The sequence below is a fragment of the Canis aureus genome, chromosome 18 (assembly GCF_053574225.1).
Source record: "Canis aureus isolate CA01 chromosome 18, VMU_Caureus_v.1.0, whole genome shotgun sequence".
Taxonomy (NCBI): Eukaryota; Metazoa; Chordata; class Mammalia; order Carnivora; family Canidae; genus Canis; species Canis aureus.
Genome location: NC_135628.1, coordinates 30,172,729 through 30,193,020, shown reverse-complemented (window position 1 = coordinate 30,193,020; position 20,292 = coordinate 30,172,729). Strand labels below are relative to the sequence as shown.

Genomic DNA, 20,292 nt, shown 5'->3' with positions numbered 1-20,292 from the left:
AATGTTCTTAGATAAGCTGTATCCAATCCAACACTATTCACATCCAAAAGAGGTTTCAAGCCCTAATCCATACAAAATTAGGACAGTCATCTTCCATTTACCTGTTTAGTTCCTTGAATCAACAGCCAATATAGGAGTATTTTCTACCTCACAGTAAGGATTTTAAAATAGTATTAAACAGAATCACCACTGCTGAGCCAAGGTCCCTGTCTCAGTTTAATACATAGGAAGAGGCCTCAGGTTTCTCTAAACATCTCATACAGGAAGTTTTTAGAACAGAGAGGGGGAAAGCACGTGGTCAATAAAGGGGGGAAAAAGCCAATAAGTCATTCTTATAGGACAAGTGGATAACCAGGATGGTACAGAGAAACTTGCAAAAAAAAAAAAAAAAAAATACCACACATACTCACTTTAAAAGGTCAAAGTGGTCTTTAGAAAAGTTACCTCTATTGTTGACTGCAATGTTTCAGCTGGAGGGCAATGGTACATAGGTTTTTTTTTTTTCAAGGTTTGTTATCAGATCTTCACCACATTTTTAAATGAGTCATTGAATACAGGATGAAGTTTCCTACCTTAAACTACAAGTAAGAAACAGACATGTGACATCTTGTCTCCTGCACATGTTTCTACATGTAACATATTACTATTTTCCAAGTAAATGATGCAATATATATAACTATATATAATATATAGTTTGAACATATAGTTTGAAAACTACATATATATTTATATATATTATATAAACTATATATATTTATATATAAATTATATATATATTTATATATAAATATAAAATATATATATTATATTATATATATAAAACTAAAAAAACTATATATATATATAGTTTTTCAAAGTATATATTCTGAGTTAAGAGAAATGTGAAGGAAATGCAATTTTTCAAGTCTAATGACTCATCAGGATATTTACAAACTGTATTATTGCTTTAAGCATTTAAGTTGCATTTGGAGTTTTTGTTGTTTTATATTCTACCTACATCAGAGTCAAGTATAACTGGCTGGCTTTTGTCTTATCAAATCTTACTTGGCTAATTGCTTAATAACTCACTGTGACCTTAAAAGTTTCTTTTTTAATATGACAGATTAACTTCCCTATGCTTTAATTAGCATCTCACCAATGACAAAAGAAATCACAAAATTAAAGTGAACTCTACTTTCTCTAATCACCCAAATATTTAACTTTCCAATTTACATTTTTTTTTACAGTAAGATTCCAAGGAAACCAAACTGCTATTAAATCATATTGCAATCTTCCTGTTCTGACTAATGAAGGCTTGACGCAAATGTTCTTACAGATTCACGTAAGATACAGTCACAGTATTACTTTCAAGACAGTGAAGAACAAAAACTATTATGTACAAAGAAGTTATGGTATTAATGTGAAAATGTGGAAAATGAAGACTCACAGTGAAAAGCCAGATACATCAAAAATTGCAGTTTCTATGTAAATCTTAGCTGTCACATTGCATTGTCCAAAAAGCATGGTTAATGACATAAATGGTGCCATCACTGGGTATTTAACAAGAAAAACCTGATGAAGACATACCACAGATGCAGAACATTGTCCAGTTACAGATGTAGAAAACCTGATTTAAAATTTTTTATTCTTTCAATTTGTAAAAATATTAACAATATATTACACTTAAAATACCATAACATTAAGTGTAAATATTAAAGGATCACGAAAATATTAAGGCATTAATTTCTTCATACGCATAAAATATATTACATCACAATGAGTCTTCCTAATTCTCAATAACACTGAATCAATTTTATTCACATGTCCTTTTACTTTATTCCTTTCCTTCAAAGCCAATTTACAAGTATACTTAGCTACTTTCAATGTATAAGCACAAATGATTCAAATGCTTGTCTACTGATTTAATTTTCCAAAACACAGTATGAAACATAAAAAAGCAGGTATATGGGGATTTATAGCTTACCTGTTAAAAAATACTTAACAATAAAAGAGCTGGCTTTATCAGTTACGTTGAAAAAAATTATTTTCAGAATAAATTCTAAGTTTCTGAATCAACAAATGTACGTGAGAAATCAAAATCAACTAATTTAACAAATGGAAACATTACATAATGACTGAGAATACATGAATTTTTATGTGAACTTTAACTACTATTAACTAAAGTAATGTAAAAATTAAAATGATTTTCTGTTTTCACTATTTTGTTTTTCTATCTTTACATAAATATGGTGACAAAAGGCACCATGGGGCTTTTTTTTTTTTTTTTTTAATAACACAAGCTTACTTGGGTTTGTACAATTATAACCAAGAAACAATAAACCCTATTTTTAAATAGTCTTTATCTACAAAATTAAATATATTAAAAGATTTGATGAAGGATGATGGTAGAAAATAAATGCAATCACTTTTAAAATTCCATAGGGTGTTTTCTATGAAAATTTTAGAATATTGCTCCTTCTGCCAAGATAAGGTCTGTCAGCATATTAAATTAAGTTTTGGTTGAGACTGTATATAATATGTAAATCTCAAAAAAAAAATGTAAATCTCGATAAAATATGTTACTGATGGCTTCTGTTACTGCCCTAATGGTTTGGATACACCTGAGTAAGGAGAGGAGGCTTGGGTGGGCTCAACCAGCTGGCATGTCAAAAGTATAATACCTCTTTGTTAAGTAGCTATTTATAAACTTGTCCTGTAACGTCAGTGTCTTGTTGAGCTTATTAATCATGCTACTCTCTAGAAAAGTTTATGTTTTAAATTTCACTCACAGAAGCCTTAAGGGTTAAATAATAAAGTACAATGACCAAATCCACCTCTACTTCAGAAAAAGGAGTAGTAAAATGTTGTTTTATAACCCAAAAGGCTTAAAGCCTGGAGTTTTGTTTTGTTTTAAAATTATATTTATTCATTCACGAGAGACACACAGAAAAGCAGAGACACAGGCAGAGGGAGAAGCAGGCTCCATGCAGGGAGCTCGATGTGGGACTCAATCCCAGAATCGGGATCATGCCCTGAGCCTAAGGCAGATGCTCAACTGCTGAGCCATCCAGGTGTCGCTAAAAAGCCTGGAGTTTAAAGAACACTGCCTCTCTAGGAAGTGCTCTGAGATGAGTACCTAACTTCCCTACTATGTGCCCCAGCCCTGAGGGCACTGAGCTACTCTTAGAGAGAAGGCAAACCAACAATCCATTGACAGCTTAGGAACAGCAACTTGAACAGCTGGGGCACACAGGAGGGAGGTTAGGTACTCATCTCAGAGCACTTCCCAGAGAGGCAGTGTTCAGTGACAGACCCCTCCAGGAACAAAGGAACTAGCAGGCAGCATCTCCGTCATCTCCAACCACCACCACCCCATCCTGGTCCCTCAGTACAGGGCTACCTGCAGAAACTAGCATAGCACCTACCCCTAACTTGCTTATGCCAAACTCTAACCCTGTGCTCCAGGAGACCTACCCTTTCCAGTCCCACTTGCCTCAATCCTAGCACAGTGGGATCCCTCCCCTGAAGACAAAACTAATCTATGCTCGGACCCCATCTCCCAACTTGGGAGTTTTGTAGAGCCTTGGTTCTGGAAGTGGTAGCGACAGATCTCATCACAAACTGACCAGAGCACACCTATGTAAAACACACCACATTCAGGCCAGGGACCAACCCTGCCCACAGTAAAGAGAGCCTCTGCAGATGACTGGCCTGAAAGATAAAGGAGCCAGGACAAAACAGTGGAGTGAACATAATACACACTGGAGACATTCCTAAAACACCAGGCCCTGGGGGACAGGGAACACTGCACTTAAGGGCACTCCAGGACCTCTTCTTCATAAAGTCATTATCCTCAAGAACAGGAGCTATAGCTGAATTTCCTAACACAGAGAAACAGGCATAGAGACTTAGACAAAATGAGAAGACATAAAAATTTCCCCCAAATGAAAGAACAAAGTAAGGCCATGGCCAGAGTTCTAAAGGCAATAGGTATGTCACGTGCTTGGTGGAGTATTTAAAGAAGGATCATAAGGATTCTCACTAGACTTGAAAAAAACAGTGGAAAACTTAAGTGAGACACTTCACAAACAGATAACAAGGGGACACCTGGGTGGCTAATGGTTGAGCATCTGCCTTCAGCTCAGGTCACATTCCCAGAGTCCTGGGATCAAGTCCCACATCAGGCTCCCCACAAGAAGCCTGCTTCTCACTCTGCCTATGGCTCTGCCTGTGTGTGTGTGTGTGTCTCATGAATAAGTAAAATCTTTTTTTTTTAAAGGGATAAGGAGTAACAGCAGAGATAAAAGATTCAATACATGAAATGAACAAATCAATGAACCAGAAGACAGTAATGGAAAGTAATCAAGCTGAACAAAATAGGGAAAAAGAATTTTGTAATATAAGAATAGACTTAAAGAACTCAGTGACTCCATCAAATATAATAACATCTATATTACAGGAGTCCAAGAAGAAAAAGAGAGAGAACAAGGGGCAGAAAAATTATTTGAGGAAATAACAACTAAAAACTTCCTTAGTCTGAAGAAGGTAACAGATATCCAGATGCAGGATGTAGAGATAACACCCAACAAAATGAACAAAAGCAAATGCATACCAAGACATATTTTAATGAAATTGGCAAAAGATGATGATAAAGCAAAAAATTAAAATCAGCAGGACAAAAGACAGTAACATACAAGGGAAAAGCCATAGATCTATTAGGGAATTTTTCTGCAGAAACTTTTAAGTTGAGAAGGTACTGGCCTAATATATTGAGAAAAATCTGTAGCCAAGAATACTCTATCCAGCAAGGCTATCATTCAGAATAGAAAAAAATAAATAAATAAAGACAAACTAAATAACCTCATCACTAAACCAGTCCTGCAAGAAATTTTAAAGGGGGCTCTGTGAGAGGAGAGGAGAAACCAAAAGTGACAGTATGAAGGTAGAAAACATGAAGGCAGTAAAAATGAGTATTTCTATAAAAAGAAACTCAGTCAAGAAGTTCTCAAAATACAGGGATGTAAAACATGATAATATGTACATAAACATGGGAAGGAAAGGAGCAAAGAATGGGTTCAAAATTAAGCAACCACTAACTTAACATAGACTGCTATATGCAAGAGAGGTTATATACAAGCCTAATGGTAATTATATCAAAAACCACTAATAAATATGCAAATATAGTGAAATAAATTCAAATATATCATTAAAGAAAATCAACATACCATGAAAGACAAGAAAGGAACAGAGAAAATCTTGAGAAACAACCACAAAACACAAGTAATAAAATAAAAATGAATACATGTCTATCAGTAATTATTTTGAATGTAAATGGACCAAATGCTCCAATCAAAAGACACAGAGTGACAAAATGGATTAAAACAGATATATTCCAAACATTGCATCCTAAAACAGCAGAATATGCATTCAAGTACACATGGAACGTTTACCAGAACAGGAAAACAAGCCACAAAACAAGCCTTGACAAATTCAAGAAGATTTAAGTCATACCATGCATCTTTTCTGACCACAACACTAGGAAACTAGAAGTTAACCACAAGAGAAAAACCAGGGAAGACCACAATACATGGAGGTTAAATAACATGCTGCAAAACAATGAATGGGTCAACAGAGAAATAAAAGAAGAAATTAAAAAGTACATGGCAACAAATGAAAATGAAAACACAATGGTCCAAAAACTTTGGGATGCAGAACCAGTTATAAGAGTGAAGTATATAGCAATACAAGTCTACTTCAAGAAGAAAAACCTCAAAAAGCCTAACATTACATCTAAAGAAGCTAGAAAAAGAATAACAAACAAAACCTAATGGCAGCAGAAGGAAAGAAATAATAAAATTTAGAGAAGAAATAAATGATATAGAAAATTTGAAAATTTTTAAGAAATAGAAGAGATCAATAAAACCAAGAGCTGTTTCTTTGAAAGAAATCAATAAAATTGGTAATTCTCCAGCCAGACTTATCAAGAAAAAAAAAAAAGACTCAATATCACAAATGAGCAAAGAAATAGCAACCAACAACACAGAAATATGAATAATTACAAGAGAATATTATGAAAACCTATATGCCAACAAATTAGATGGCCAGGAAGAAATAGATAAATTTCTGGAAACATACAAGCTACCAAAACTGAAAAAGGAAGAAATAGAAAATGTGAACAGACTGATAACCAGCAAAGAAATTCAATCAGTATTGAAAAAAAAAAACTCCCAAGAAATAAAAGTTCAGAACCATATGGCTTCCCAGGCAAACTCTACCAAATATTTAAAGAAAAGTTAATATCTATTCTTCTTAAACCATCTGAATACATAGAAAAGGAAAGAAAACTTCTTAATTCATTCTATGAGGCCAGCATTTTCTTGACACAAAAACCAGATGAAGAAACCACTTATAAAGGGAACTACAGACCAATATCCCTGCTGAACATAGAAACAAAAATCCTCAAGAAAATGCTAGCAAAGAATCCAACAATACTTTAAAAATATCATTCACTATGATCAAGTGGTATTTATTTCTGGGTTGTAATGGTGGTTTAATATCCATAAATCAATAAATGTGATACATCACATCAATAGGAGAAAGGATAAGAACCTTGTCATCATTTCAATAGATGCAGAAAAAGCATAAGAAATAGGCTTAGAGGGAGCATACCTCAACATAATAAAGCCATTTATGAAAGAAAAACTCACATCCAACATCATCCTTTGATGGTGAAAAACCAAGCTTTACCCCCAACACTGGGAATAAGACAAGGCTGTCCACTCTCATGACTTTTATTCAACATGGTACCAGAAGTCCTAGCCTCAGCAAACAAAAAGAAAGAAAAGGAATTAAACCAGTAATGAAGTAGAACTTTCACTATTTGCAGATGACATGATACAACTGTATATACAGAAAACCCTAAAAACTCCCCCCAAAAACTGCTAGAACTGATAAATGAATTCAGTAAAGTTGAAGGATACAAAAATCAATGCACAAACCTCTGCTGCATTTCTATACATCAATAATGAAACAGCAGAAAGAGAAATTTAAAACAAAATCCAATTTATAATCCCTCCCAAAATAATAATATACATAGGAAATAAACCTAGCTAAAGAGGTAGAAGACCTGTATTCTGAAAACTTTAAAACACGGATGAAAGAAATTCAAGATGACACAAATGGAAAGACATTCCATGTTCATGGGTTGGAAGAGCAAACATTGTTAAAATGTCTACCTTACTCAAAGCAATGTACATATTTAATGCAATTCCTATCAAAATACCAGCAGTGTTTTTCACAGAACTGGAACAGACAAATCTCAAATTTGTATGGAGCTGCAAAAGACCCTAAATAGCCAAAGCAATCTTGGAAAAGAAAAGCAAAGATGGAGGTATCACAATTCCAAACTTCAAGTTATATTACAAACTTGTAGTAATCAAAAAAGTTTGGTCCTGGCACAAAAAGAGACACATACTTCAATAGAAGGAAATGGAAAACCCAGAAATAAAGCCTTGACTATATGCTCAATTAATCTCCAATAAAGCAGGAAATAATATTCAAGGGGGAAAAGACAGTTTCTTCAACAAATGATGTTGGGAAGACTGGACATCAATGTGCACAAGAATGAAACTAAACCACTTTCTTACACCATACACAAAAAATACATTCAAAACAGATCAAAGACATAAATATAAGACCTAAAATCATAAAAATCCTAGAAAAGAACACAGGCACTAACCTCTTTGACATCAACTATAACAACTTTTCCCTGGACATATTTTCCTGAGAGGCAAGGGAAACAAAAACAAAAATAAACTATTGGGACTTCATGAAAATAAAAAGCTTTTCACAGTGAAGAAAACCATCAAACCAAACAAAAAGTCTACCTATGGAATGGGAGAAAGTATTTGCAAAATGACATATCTGATAAATGGTTACTATTCAAAATATATAAAGAACTTATAAACCAACCAAAAAACAAATAACACAATTTAAAAATGGGCAAAAGACATGAACGTACATGTCTCTGCAAAGACAACATTCAGGTGGCCAACAGACACATGAAAAAATGTTCAATATTGCTCATTATCAAGGAAATGCAAACCAAAACTATAATGAGGTATCATCTCACATCTGCCAGAGTGGCTAAAATCAACAGCACAAGAAATACCAAGTATTGGCGAGGATGTGGAGAAAGGGCAACCCCACCTGCCCTGTTGAGGGGAATGCAAACTGGTACAGCCACTCTGGGAAACAGTATGGAGGTTCTTTAAAAGTTAAAAATAGAACTTTCCTATGATTCAGCAATGGCATTAGTGGGTATTTATACAAAGAGTCCAAAAATACTAATCCAAAGATACATGCACACCCATGTATACAGCAGCGTTATCCTCAATTGCCAAACTAGGGAAACAGCCCAAGGGTCTGTCCATTGATGAATGCATAAAGATGTGGTATATACACAATGGAATATTATTTGGCCATAAAAAATGAAATCTTGCCATTTGCAAGGACAGGAATGTAGCTAGAGGGTATAATGCTAATCAAAACAAGACAGAGAAAGACAAATATGATATGATTTCACTCATATGTAGAATTTAAGAACCAAAACAAATGAACAAAGGCAGAAAAAAAAGACAAACCAAGAAACAGATTTTTAATTAAAAAGAACTGTGGTTATGTGGTTACTAGAGGGGAGGGGGTGGGGGGATGGGTGAAATAGGTGATGGGGATTAAGGGGTGCCCTTGCCATGATGAGCACCAGATGACATATGAAGTATACAATCACTATAATGGACACTTGAAACCAATATTATACTGTAAGTTTGCTGGAATTTTAATAAAAACTTAAAAAAAACAAAGCTTTGTTTAACCTCATAGTAAATTTATGCTTAACTGTACCTTTTTCTTTTCTTTTCTTTTTTAAAGATTTTATTTATTTATTCATGAGAGACACAGAAAGAGAGAGGCAGAAACACAGGCAGAGGGAGAAGCAGGCTCCATGCAGGGAACCTGATGTGGGACTCGATTCCAGGTCTCCAGGATCATGCCCTGGGCTGAAGGGGGCGCTAAACCGCTGAGCCACCCGGGCTGCCCAACTGTACCTTTTTCAATGCAGACAACTGTGTCAACAAATATAAGAATACTTTATATACACATTTCCTAGTATCAAATACTTGACTGTAGATGGAAATCCATTTAAGTATACTGATCCTAGAATAAATTAAGCTTCAAAATAAGACATCTAAAAACACAAAAATAGAAGTCAGAGTTTTATACTTGCTGGAAACCACAATTTTGGGATTTTAGTCAAACACTTGCCTAAAGTTAGTTACATCAAAATCTTCATACTCAACAAAGATATGGACTCAAACATTAAGATACACCAAAACACACTTGCTATTCCAGTGACAAACTTGCGAGAACAAAATGCACTTGCAAGACATGACATTCATCAAGGAAATGCTTTTATAGAGCCTGAAAATATATAAATGAGACAATACTTTCATGAAAATATAATTTGTTGAACAGCAATAATTGGCATTCAAGTGGAAAAAGCAGCACAGAAAGGACTTACAGAATACTAACACTCAGATCACAAGATGAAAAAAAGCTTCATCCCAGAAAAGGAAAAACTGCTATTTCTAGTTAAGTATTCAACCACCAAAATTAACATATACCAAAACTAAACAGTAACTAAACCATCATTGTGAAATCATGACTTGGAGCTTTAATTTTTACTCATTCTCTGGGCATGTCTAGAAACCTGCTATCTCAATATTCTGTTTTTCTCACACTCTCTGGAACTCTCTAGAAGATGATACTGTGTGTTTAGCCCAGCACTGTAAGAGAACATGTCCAGTCGCAACTGTGTGCTCACTCTTCATCGGGCCAGCTGAAGATGCAGTTTTAAACCAACAGAATCAGAACTGGGTAGGCTGAATTTTATAAACTATTTGCTGTACTGAATAAAAGAGCACTAACGAATCTAGTATCCACTACAGCTGTCAGCTTGAGCAGCTCATGACTCAGAGATGCCAAGTGGCCATGCCCGTGCCCCAGAGTGAAGTCAGACTTCAAGAGACCTAGGTTTAAATTGTGCATCTTGCTCTTACTGTATGACCAAGAGAAAAGTGATGAATCTAAACCAGAGTTTACCCATAATAGTATTATGTCTGTTACAATATTACAGTAAAAAAAATAAAAAAAAAAAAAAAAAAGGAGGTAACATACTTAAAAACTTGAGTTTTGAGTGCCATGTGCTCAAATCCTGGTTTTGAACTTTGACAAAAGTGTATATGCCCAATTTCATATCATCTTTGAGAAAAAAATATATTTACATATGTTATATATATAATGTATGTATAATGTAGGGACAGATACACTGGATCTCAGTATTCATCAATTAGAAGTAGATAAAGTAGTATGGTAGGAGAAAAGAGTCACCTATCCCATAATTTCAATTTTTCAATTCTATGGGGAAAAAATGCAGCTGTATCCTTTAACATATGACTCTATTCAATTAAATTCACTGTTAGAGATGAGATAAAAAAAAAAAAAAAAAACCCGAGACATATCCTCTCACCTTCACTGAATCAATCTAAAAGAGGTTCACACCAAGTTATGGGCAATGCTGAAATCCAATGTCTTTCAATAGAAAATTCAGTAATTGTTTTCATATATAAACTTGGTGGTAAACATCAGACCTAAAGTTGGACTAGAAGGCTCGATAGTCTTTATGATTTCTTTTAAAGATTTTATTTATTCATGACAGACACAGAGAGAGAGGGGCAGAGACATAGGCAGAGGGAGAAGCAGGCTCCATGCAGGGAGCCCAATGTGGGACCCGATCCCGGGTCTCCAGGATCACACCCCAGGCTGAAGGCAGTGCTAAACCGCTGGGCCACTGGGGCTGCCCAATAGTCTTTATTCTTATACTGAATGTAACCATTCATGCTTTATCATTTTCATTATGTTGCAAGGTCCTTAATCCCACTAGTGAGTGACTTAATACATTATCTACTGCATTAACTTCTGAAAATATAAATACTCCAAATTTGAAAACACATGTAGTTCAAGGATATCAGAGAAGGCAATGTGAACAATCTCTGCTTAAGGAAAAAAGATAATAGCTGTAAAAAGAGGTAAACTTCCAAAGACAGAAACTTGTAGTTAAGAATGTATTTTCTATCCTTCTTAAATCAATAATTGCTTAGAACCCTTGGTTATCCTATAACATGGACACGGTGACATGACCTACATCCTTAAGTAGTTGGAGAAACACAAGATGACACACATAAAATGCTTTAAACTTTGTCTTTCACAAACTAAGTACCCAGTAAAATACTGTGTTGTAGTAGTGCCTAGAAAGATACTTTGAACATTCACTAGAGACAGGCAAATAGGTGAATTTGTAACTCAGATCATCTGCTATATATCTTATTTTATTTTGCAATTTTATTTTTTAAAAATCCAAGGGTATTCATTTGCCTATGCCCAGCATTATTTCTCCTATCAGGCCTCCGAGAGAGTATTAGTGCAAATCATAAGGGCAGGTAGCAATCCCAGGTAAGCAAAAAGCATCTGGGCTGATGAACACAGTAAGAGCTCTTAATGCAATAAAAATATTATCTAAAAAGAAATGACCTAAGACTCAAAAACAGCCTACAGGGGTGCTTCCATAATTTAACATACAAACCAAGTAGCCAGAGTTTTTGCTAAAAATGCATATTCTGATTTAATGGGGGGGGGGGGGGGCACACATCCTGCATTCAGGTTCTCAGGTAATCACAATGCTGCTGATCTGGAGGCCCCACTCCAAAAGGGGAGAAGCCAGAGAGGAGTGGCCCTCAAAGTTTATGAGCAACACCACAATCTCCTAGGAAGTTACTAGAAATGCAAACCTTACAGCATAAGGAAATTTTTTGAGATTATTGATTAGCTGTTTACATGCAGTCAGATTACTTTCCCTGAGAATAAAATAACATTTTGTAAGTAAATTAAAAATAAAAATACCACACTAAAACATGTTACAGAAGAAAACAACAGTCTCTCTCTGTATACAATTTTCAAAACTATACTCACTACAGTAACACTTCAAAGTAGGCTTTTGCATTATAAGAAGCCTGCTCTGATACATTGTAGGCCAATATAATGTGTACAATCTTCAGAAGGACCACTTACCAACTACTCACAGGTTAAATCAGGTCCACTGTACCTACCTAACAAAGGTATGAGTGTGTCAGGAAATCAGACTAGTTTTCTATTTCCTCGTGCTGAGAACATAACCAACCACATCATGGTTTAGTCAACTGCTCCACAGTAATGTTTACACAACGCCTGGCTGATGCGTAAATACATGTTGACATTTTGATTTATAGCTAGAGACGATCTGTTTATGTACACAGATACACAGACCTATAAATTATGGTACATTAATGGTTTGAAATGCAATATTCTTGGGTGCAAAAACCTTGAGGGCTAACTACAAGTATACAATGTCATGACCAGAGAGAAGATTTCAGTTTTGTCAATGTGAAGCCAATTGATTATTCAAAATATGAGGGAAAACCTATCTAACAAACTTATGCATTCAGAGTTGAGATTAGCATTTTCTTCAACTTCTGATTCTGAATTACAACTTCACCTCTCTGTCAAAACCTAAGCACACAGATCTATTCTTCATCAATTTCGAAGGTGTCAGTAACAGATGGTGAAGCCCCACACTTGCTTCAGGATCGGCACTGTCATTTTTGCCAGAACCACAAGTTTTAACAGTGTTTCTGTGGGACACATCTTTGATGTCGCATCAGGAGGAAGGGAGGGAGGAAGGAGTGCAGAGTGCTCCTGGCATCTAGAGCAAAGCATGCTGCTCAACAATCTGCAGTGGTCAAAACAATCTTGAAAATGAAGAATTACCTGGACTAAGATACCCAGGCTGCTGAGATTCAGAAACCCTGAATGAAATGACGGAGGCTGTAAAGATAGGGAATCAATGTCCCCTGTGTGTCATCATTACATTCCTAGTACAGTGTTCAGCACAACAACAAATATTTGTTGATTATTAAATAAACTACCTCTGTGTAGCTGTGAGGCCTAGAGATGAAAAACAACGACAAAGGGATTATTACACATGTTGTATCTAAATTACAAAACAAAACTGCAATCATTGTCAAAACTGAAAAGGAATTTAACAAATCGTTTAGTCTTATTTCTATACTTTGGGGGAATATCTCAATATGAAAGATGCAATATAATGGACTGATATGGCAGTGTTATGGGGGTGGGGGGAGCAGGCCTCTGAGTAAAAATAAATATCTAAAATTTATTAAAATCAGTTTTTACTTCTAAATAGTGTTAAGGTCCTATATTTTTCTTAAATTAAGTATTTCCTTTATAAAAATTAAAACCAACATGACATAACTAGTAAGTGATATTTCACAAGCAGGAAATGTAATTATTTTCCAAAAAACAAATCAGAGACCTCTGTGGCCTACAGGCATTTATGCTTCTGAGAATTCTGGGATTTAAAATGTCATGAGAAATTCTAAACTGGCTTACATTTTTGAAACACAGGAACTGACAGTCACAAGGCCAAACATACCCTTAATAATCGATTCAGCTGCATACAGATCTCGTTTGTAGGTCACCTAAAGGACAAACAAACCTCATTAGACTTAACAGAGCAGGAAGGAATGTGAGAGCAATAAAATTATGCCCCAACGGAAACAATTTATTTTGGAAAAACTGTAAACACGTAGTACTGACAATTTCTAAATTATAACAACAATACTAAGTTCAGAAAAATATATTCTATTTCTGCAAATTGCTGAATACTGGTTTTTGGATCTTTAAATTGAGGTCTTATGTGGCAGTGGTTATCAAAATCTTATTAATATGAGTAAACTATTATTTCAAAGATGACGTGGTAATGTTCAAAAAGAAAGTACTAGCACTACTAGTTATCACTGCTTAATAGTAAAGTTTTATGTCGTAAGGAAGGAAGGAGTATGTGTAACAAAAATCACTAAAACGTATTTTTAGTTGAAATGAGGGAATTCTCAAGGATTAATTCACATCAAGGGAGACTTCCTTCTGAACTGAAGGAAGCAGATAATCTTTATGTAGATAAGGCTCACCTTTTAAGTTTTTTATTAATATGTGGATCTCACAGAGACGATGGTAGCTCTGTGTACGTAAGAGCAATCATTAGCTTCTCTGACGAACGCACATCCTCCTTCTAACTGTAACCTGCCATAATCCTAGCGCAGAGATTTCCCAGAACATATCCTATGAGCTCAAGCACAGAATATGTCAGATGTGTGGCAGTGCAGAACGAGTTATGTCAGAATTGAAAAAAAAAAAACCTAGAAGATAATGCACTATATTAATAAGTACTATAAGCTTAGGAGTTTGTTCATCATCAAAGTGCTGAGATGATTATGTGGAAAAGTACTTACCAAGGGAGTATTTTTCTGTGTCTATAATTCATATTTTTTTCCTTCAGACTATCTCATAACTAGACTTGAACAAAAACTTTGTTCAGCTTAAGCTGCTCAGGGCACTTCTACCCAAAATAGATCCCCCTGCTATGCCTTTATCTTGGCAGGTAAAACCTGCTGCAAAACATTATCCTATAACCCACAATTAAAGTAGTAGCTAACACATAAGATAGAAAATTGGGGTGCCTGGGTGGCTCAGTCAGGTAAGTGTCTGAGTCTTGGTTTCAGCTTAGATCATGATATCAAGGTCATCTCTCTTTCCCACACCCCTCTGCCCCTTCCTCCCATGCTCTCTCTCAAATAGATAAATCTTTTAAAAGATGTTAGATAGAAAATCGCTTGAGCCTTTAACTAAAGTATTAAAGTCAAATATGGCATTATTATATTATTGATAAAACAAGCACATGCAAACCAAAACTAGTACTATAGTTACTAATCCACAATTAGATTCCAGTATTTGGGCAGAAAATAGAAAACAGACATTTAAAGGTCCATGCTACATATTTACCAAATTAAATAATATGCTGATCTCATTCATTCGTTCAACAAATATTTATCTGATAACTACTGTGTTCTAGGTCCTGTTCTAAGTTTGGGGAATATAGCTATGAAAAGAATAAGCAAAATTCCTTAACCTGTGAAAACAGTATTTTGACAAATTTTCCTGAAAGAATTCCATTAGGTAAGCTTTTATTCTGTTTCCTTGAAAACCTAAAGTTAACTAGGTAACTGAAATCAGGCTTCAGTATTTGTAATTCAAATGAGAAAATAGTGTTTTTCTTTAATGATTTTCTGCTGTGTAGGGTAAACTCAGAACTGAAATAGGAAGAGATCTAATTACCATTATTCCTTTATATTCCTTCTGGCTTTAAGGAGTAAAACCACATTCAAAATTAAAATACAGGAACTGTGAAAGTATCTTATGCTTCCCCCCCGGCCCCCCAGAGATCTTAATGATGAATTTAAGTTAAAAAATTGGTCTCGAATCCTAAAATCCCTTTTCCAGCATTCTTGAAAGACCAGTTTTTTAAGACTTACCAGCTTTGCATTGCAATCAATCTTAGTAAGATACATATTTGTATCACCTAACGGCCTTTTCTCCACTGTTATTAAATCATTTACTGAGTAAACAAGTCAGACTCCTAAATTTCCATTGGTCTACTGTTTCTTGTAGGCTGTGGATACCTACTATACACAGATTAAAGCTTTTTTATTGTTTACTAATACCTTCTATATAAAGCCTTATTTACTACTTCAACTCCACCTCTCACCAAACACAGATTTAATGAAAATAAAGTACAAAATGTTTCTCACAAACTGGTAAAGTCCTGCATGTAAAAATAGCTGAATTTTTTTCTAATTGAAACAGTTAACTTCAAAGAGAACAGTACTGGAAAATGTTGCAATTGTAAATTGATGAGTTACACTTTTTCTGTCAAACTTTTACAGGAATATGGGTTGCCCTCTCCTTATTTTTTTTTAATTTTCAAAAGTTTATTAAATGAGTTTTGAAGTTGATTTCCTTCTGTCTGCATGATCTGTAGCTTTCTTTTGACCTTGCACAATACATTATGAAAATTAGTTACTTTAAAAGAAAATATCAACCCTTTAGTGATGGAATGGAGCCCTCAATCCTCTGATTCACTCATTTTCATGCTGCTTGCTCAGTAGAGACTCAGAAGCCACCTAAAGACCGGGGCTCAGGGCCTCATGCCCTTACCTAGTCAAGCTCAATTTTTGTCTCTTTTCTTTGTGCTTCTGTACAATATTTCATCTGAGTCAGGTATGTAACTAAAAGAAAAAAAAATATTCAATAGAAGAGAAACCTAAAACTCAGAGCCAGAGCAACAGCCTTCTGACACGGAGCCCAGGCTTATCCTCAGCTACCTCAAGGTGGATTCTACAGGACACTAATCGCACCTACTTGTGTCACTCTGTGTTGACACTCAATAGAGTAACTTAGACTTTTCAGAGCCTAGTTCAGTTGGCCACCATCTTAATGTGAATCAGAACACTTAGTCCCCTCTTTCATATCTTTTAACTTATAAGAAAATGAGTATGTAGCTCCAATAATCAGAAGTCAGAGAATTCTAAATTTTTAAAAATACATTTTAAGCTGAGTGAAGTAAGTCAGTCGGAGAAGGACAAACATTATATGTTCTCATTCATTTGGGGAATATAAATAATAGTGAAAGGGAATATAAGGGAAGGGAGAAGAAATGTGTGGGAAATATCAGAAAGGGAGACAGAACGTAAAGACTGCTAACTCTGGGAAACGAACTAGGGGTGGTAGAAGGGGAGGAGGGCGGGGGGTGGGAGTGAATGGGTGACGGGCACTGGGGGTTATTCTGTATGTTAGTAAATTGAACACCAATAAAAAATAAATTAAAAATAAATAAATAAATAAACAAACAAACAAATAAAATGTGAATGGGAAAGAAAGAAAAAAATAGAAAAAAAAATACATTATAAGACACAAATTCAGATTTGGTGATGTATTTATTTTTTTCCATTTCATCAATTAGGTCTATCTAGAAAATATTTCTTTCTTTAGACTAGATGACTAAATGAAAACCTCTAAAAAGAAAATGGTCACCACACTGTTTTTTGAGATTAAAAAGAAGTGAGACTATTTTGTTCTTAAAAAAAAAAAAAAAAAAAAAAAGTACCTCTCATCAAAAGAATTCCTGAAAAGTCCGTTATTTCAATAATATGTGATGACTCAAACACTTCAGAAACTCCTCCTAACAAGTATTTTCAGACAATGGAACACAGTTAAATTTCTTCAATACCTGGTTATAAATCTTTTATGCTTTAAGGAGAGTAAAACAAAAAGAAACAAAAAGCCTGTTCAAGTAGTTCTATATAGTAAGTGAGCAAGTATTTAAGTATATTGGGACAAATATATGGTACAATTATCAATTAAAGGAATGGAAGTTTTTATGTCCACTAGATGAAATTTTGTCAAGTAACAGTGTGCTCACTAAGGCCTGGCAAGGCAACCCCTCAGGGAAAGCATGAGAGCAAATTCCTATCCCAGAGATCAATCCTGTTTGCCTCTGTGATTGGTTGTCTTTATCATGGGGAGTAGGGAATGTCCTCTACCCTACATGGTGATTTAGAGCAATTAATGTTTCCTCCAGGCCCCAAAGGAGACATTGTAAGAGGGGTGATATAACTCTGAACATTTACTTCTACAAAAAAGTATGTAAAATACAAAATAACTCTCCTGGGATTTCTGGTGACAGTTCAAATAGTCCTACATGCAAGGCCTGAGACATTTCTAGGCATTGCTCACACCACTGCCCAGGTGAACTCCCTGACTTCTGAGGGGCAGGGGAAGGTATTCTGGATTTGTATTTTAGAATCCTCCTTTGCTTACTTTATACAAAGTATAAAGTAGTAAAATGCTGCCTGAAATGCATTTTTCACCATTTCAGGATTTATCAATCATATGCCAGCCACCTGAGTTCAGTATCAGTTTCAGCCTCATTGTACTAAACCTTTTTTTCAGATTCAAATTTTTAAAAATGGTAGCACTTTTGGTTTTAGTATAGAATTAGAACACTAATTTTTAGTGTAGATTCCATTGCTTTGGTTTCAACAGAAAATGAAAAACTCTTTTATCCATACAAAATGTCAAGATCACAAAATTAAATGAGAAGCCTATACTGAAGACAATTCAATGTCATGAAGAAGCTGGAAGAAGCTCAAGAGGACTAGAGCAATAGCTAGGAAAGTATCAGAAGAAAATAAAAGGGTGGTAGGAACAGACAATGATGAGACAGGATGCAGGAAGAGTAAACAGGAACCCTGAAACTGCCATACTTGCATCAAAATAATTTCACTTCAATTATCAGAAGAACTACTTAAAAAGACCTCCTAACTGCCATTTGAAGGACTTTTTGCCCAATCCATTGAATTACATGCCCTTTTGGAATCCAAGATCCCATTATTCAAACATTGTAGAGAATGGGGCTCTTCCAACCCTCATCCCTCCCAGTTTGTAAAGCAATACTGAATGATGATCCCTCAGGGCCTACGTGTGTGGAATGTTTATTAACGTCCTAAGGTTCCTGTAACAAAGAACCACAAATTGGGTGGCTTCACATTTATTCTCTCACACTACTGGAGGCTAAAATCTCAAATCCAGGTGTCAGCAGGGCCAGTGGTATCTGAAGACTATTTATAAAAGAACACTTCCTGGCCTCTTCCTACTTTTCTGTGCTTGCCAGCCATCCTTGGCTTTCCTTTGCTTGTAGATGCAACACCATAGTCCCTGCCTCCATCCTCCCTGGCATTCTCCCTTCATCTCTCTCCCTCCTGCTATTCTTCTATGTTGAGTTCAGGGCCTATGCTATGCCAGTATGACCTCAACTGAACTTGACGAGACATGCAAAGACACTTTTCAAATAATGCCTCATTCCCAAGGGCCAGAGTTAGAACTCAAACAAACCTTGATAGGGGGTACAATTCAACCCACAAGGGCATTATAAAATGATTCACCAGGGAAATGAGGAGAAGCACCGGGAAGCCAATGCCTGTTTAGTGCACGGACACTTGGTGCCCATGAAAGAGAAGCAGAACACCAGGATGTGAGAACTAATATCGTGTTGTTTGAGAAAGCAGTAAAATAGGAGATTTCACTAAAGAAAATCTAGAACAAAATTGAAATAAATTTGTGAGGAACAAATGGAAAATTTCAAGAATAGTGTGTTACTTTCCTCTCATCTACAGGTCTCAGGGTGCTTGATAATTTTCAAAAAGGCTCTGAACACCCACAGACATAGATCACCACACACCCTAAGACAACAAAATGAGGCCAGAGTGTTAAATGAATGTGTTAAGAACAATAAAACTTGTGAGTTTCCACTTAGTTCTCCTCTTTCCTGAAAATCGTCTACCCCACAGTCAAAAGGGGTTGTACAGAGATGTGAGTCAGGATCTGTAACAAAACACCTAGCTGGTGAACACTATAGTCCTCACAATATGTTTACTATCCTCTGAGCCATAGATAGAAAAGGATACACAAAACAAGTAAAATGTTTTCCCTTCTGGGTTGAAGACATTTGGAAATCCTTAAAAGAACAATAATACTACATGAATTTTCTTTACCAGGCAATAGTCCAGACATACGAATATTTGGTAATTTCAGAACATTTTAAGTCTGTTTGAGATGATCTGAGCATGCAGCGAGGAGCATGAGGTTACTGTACAAAATACCTAATGAACTTATAGGGCTTTCTGTTTTGTTTTTAAGTCAATGAGAAAATAGGACTCTTTCCTTAACAGATTTACATGGCTGCTTTCTAAAGATTTCATCCCTTATTCAAAAGCAGCAATACTTCAAAAAATAAAACCACCCTACCCTATTTTAGAATCTACTTTTCAGTTCAACACATTTCTACCTTCAAAACAGAGGAAGGCCACACTGTGAAACACTCCAGTTTCCATGGGAAGTTTTACTAGGGTAGTGCTACAATCACTTTCACTCCCTCAAAAACGAAGTTTGTCATTAGGAGTCAACCTTACTATATTCAAGAGTCCAACTCCTCATTGGGGCCACTAAGTGGGTCCAGTCATCCACCCTACTGAGTTAGAACTATGGCAGATTTTCCTTAACCCAGTTAAGTTGGAGTTGCCACCCCCAAGGCCTAGAACAAAATGTTGCTACTGTGGAAAGGGGGGTTACATCCTCAATCCAATTAAGTTTAAGGCAACAGAATATAAGAATAGAGAGAGAGAGAGAGAGAGAGAGAGAGAGAGAGAAGAAAAAAATTGAGTAAAACCATCTTATCAGCTAAAATGGAAT

At 35.5% G+C, this 20,292-nt stretch overlaps 1 protein-coding gene across 19 annotated transcripts in view; it reads right to left on the bottom strand.

Annotated features, from left to right (window-relative positions):
* The window catches only part of CRPPA (CDP-L-ribitol pyrophosphorylase A), a 340,908-nt gene that overhangs the window by 224,174 nt on the left and 96,442 nt on the right, over positions 1-20,292 (bottom strand). For all 19 annotated transcript variants that reach the window (XR_013356810.1, XM_077856701.1, XM_077856693.1 and 16 more), the window contains one exon: positions 13,583-13,628. Coding sequence is in view for 18 of the 19 variants with exons in the window: in XM_077856701.1 (XP_077712827.1) it covers positions 13,583-13,628 (46 nt within the window). In the remaining variant the exon portion in view is untranslated. The remainder of the gene's footprint in view (positions 1-13,582; positions 13,629-20,292) is intronic.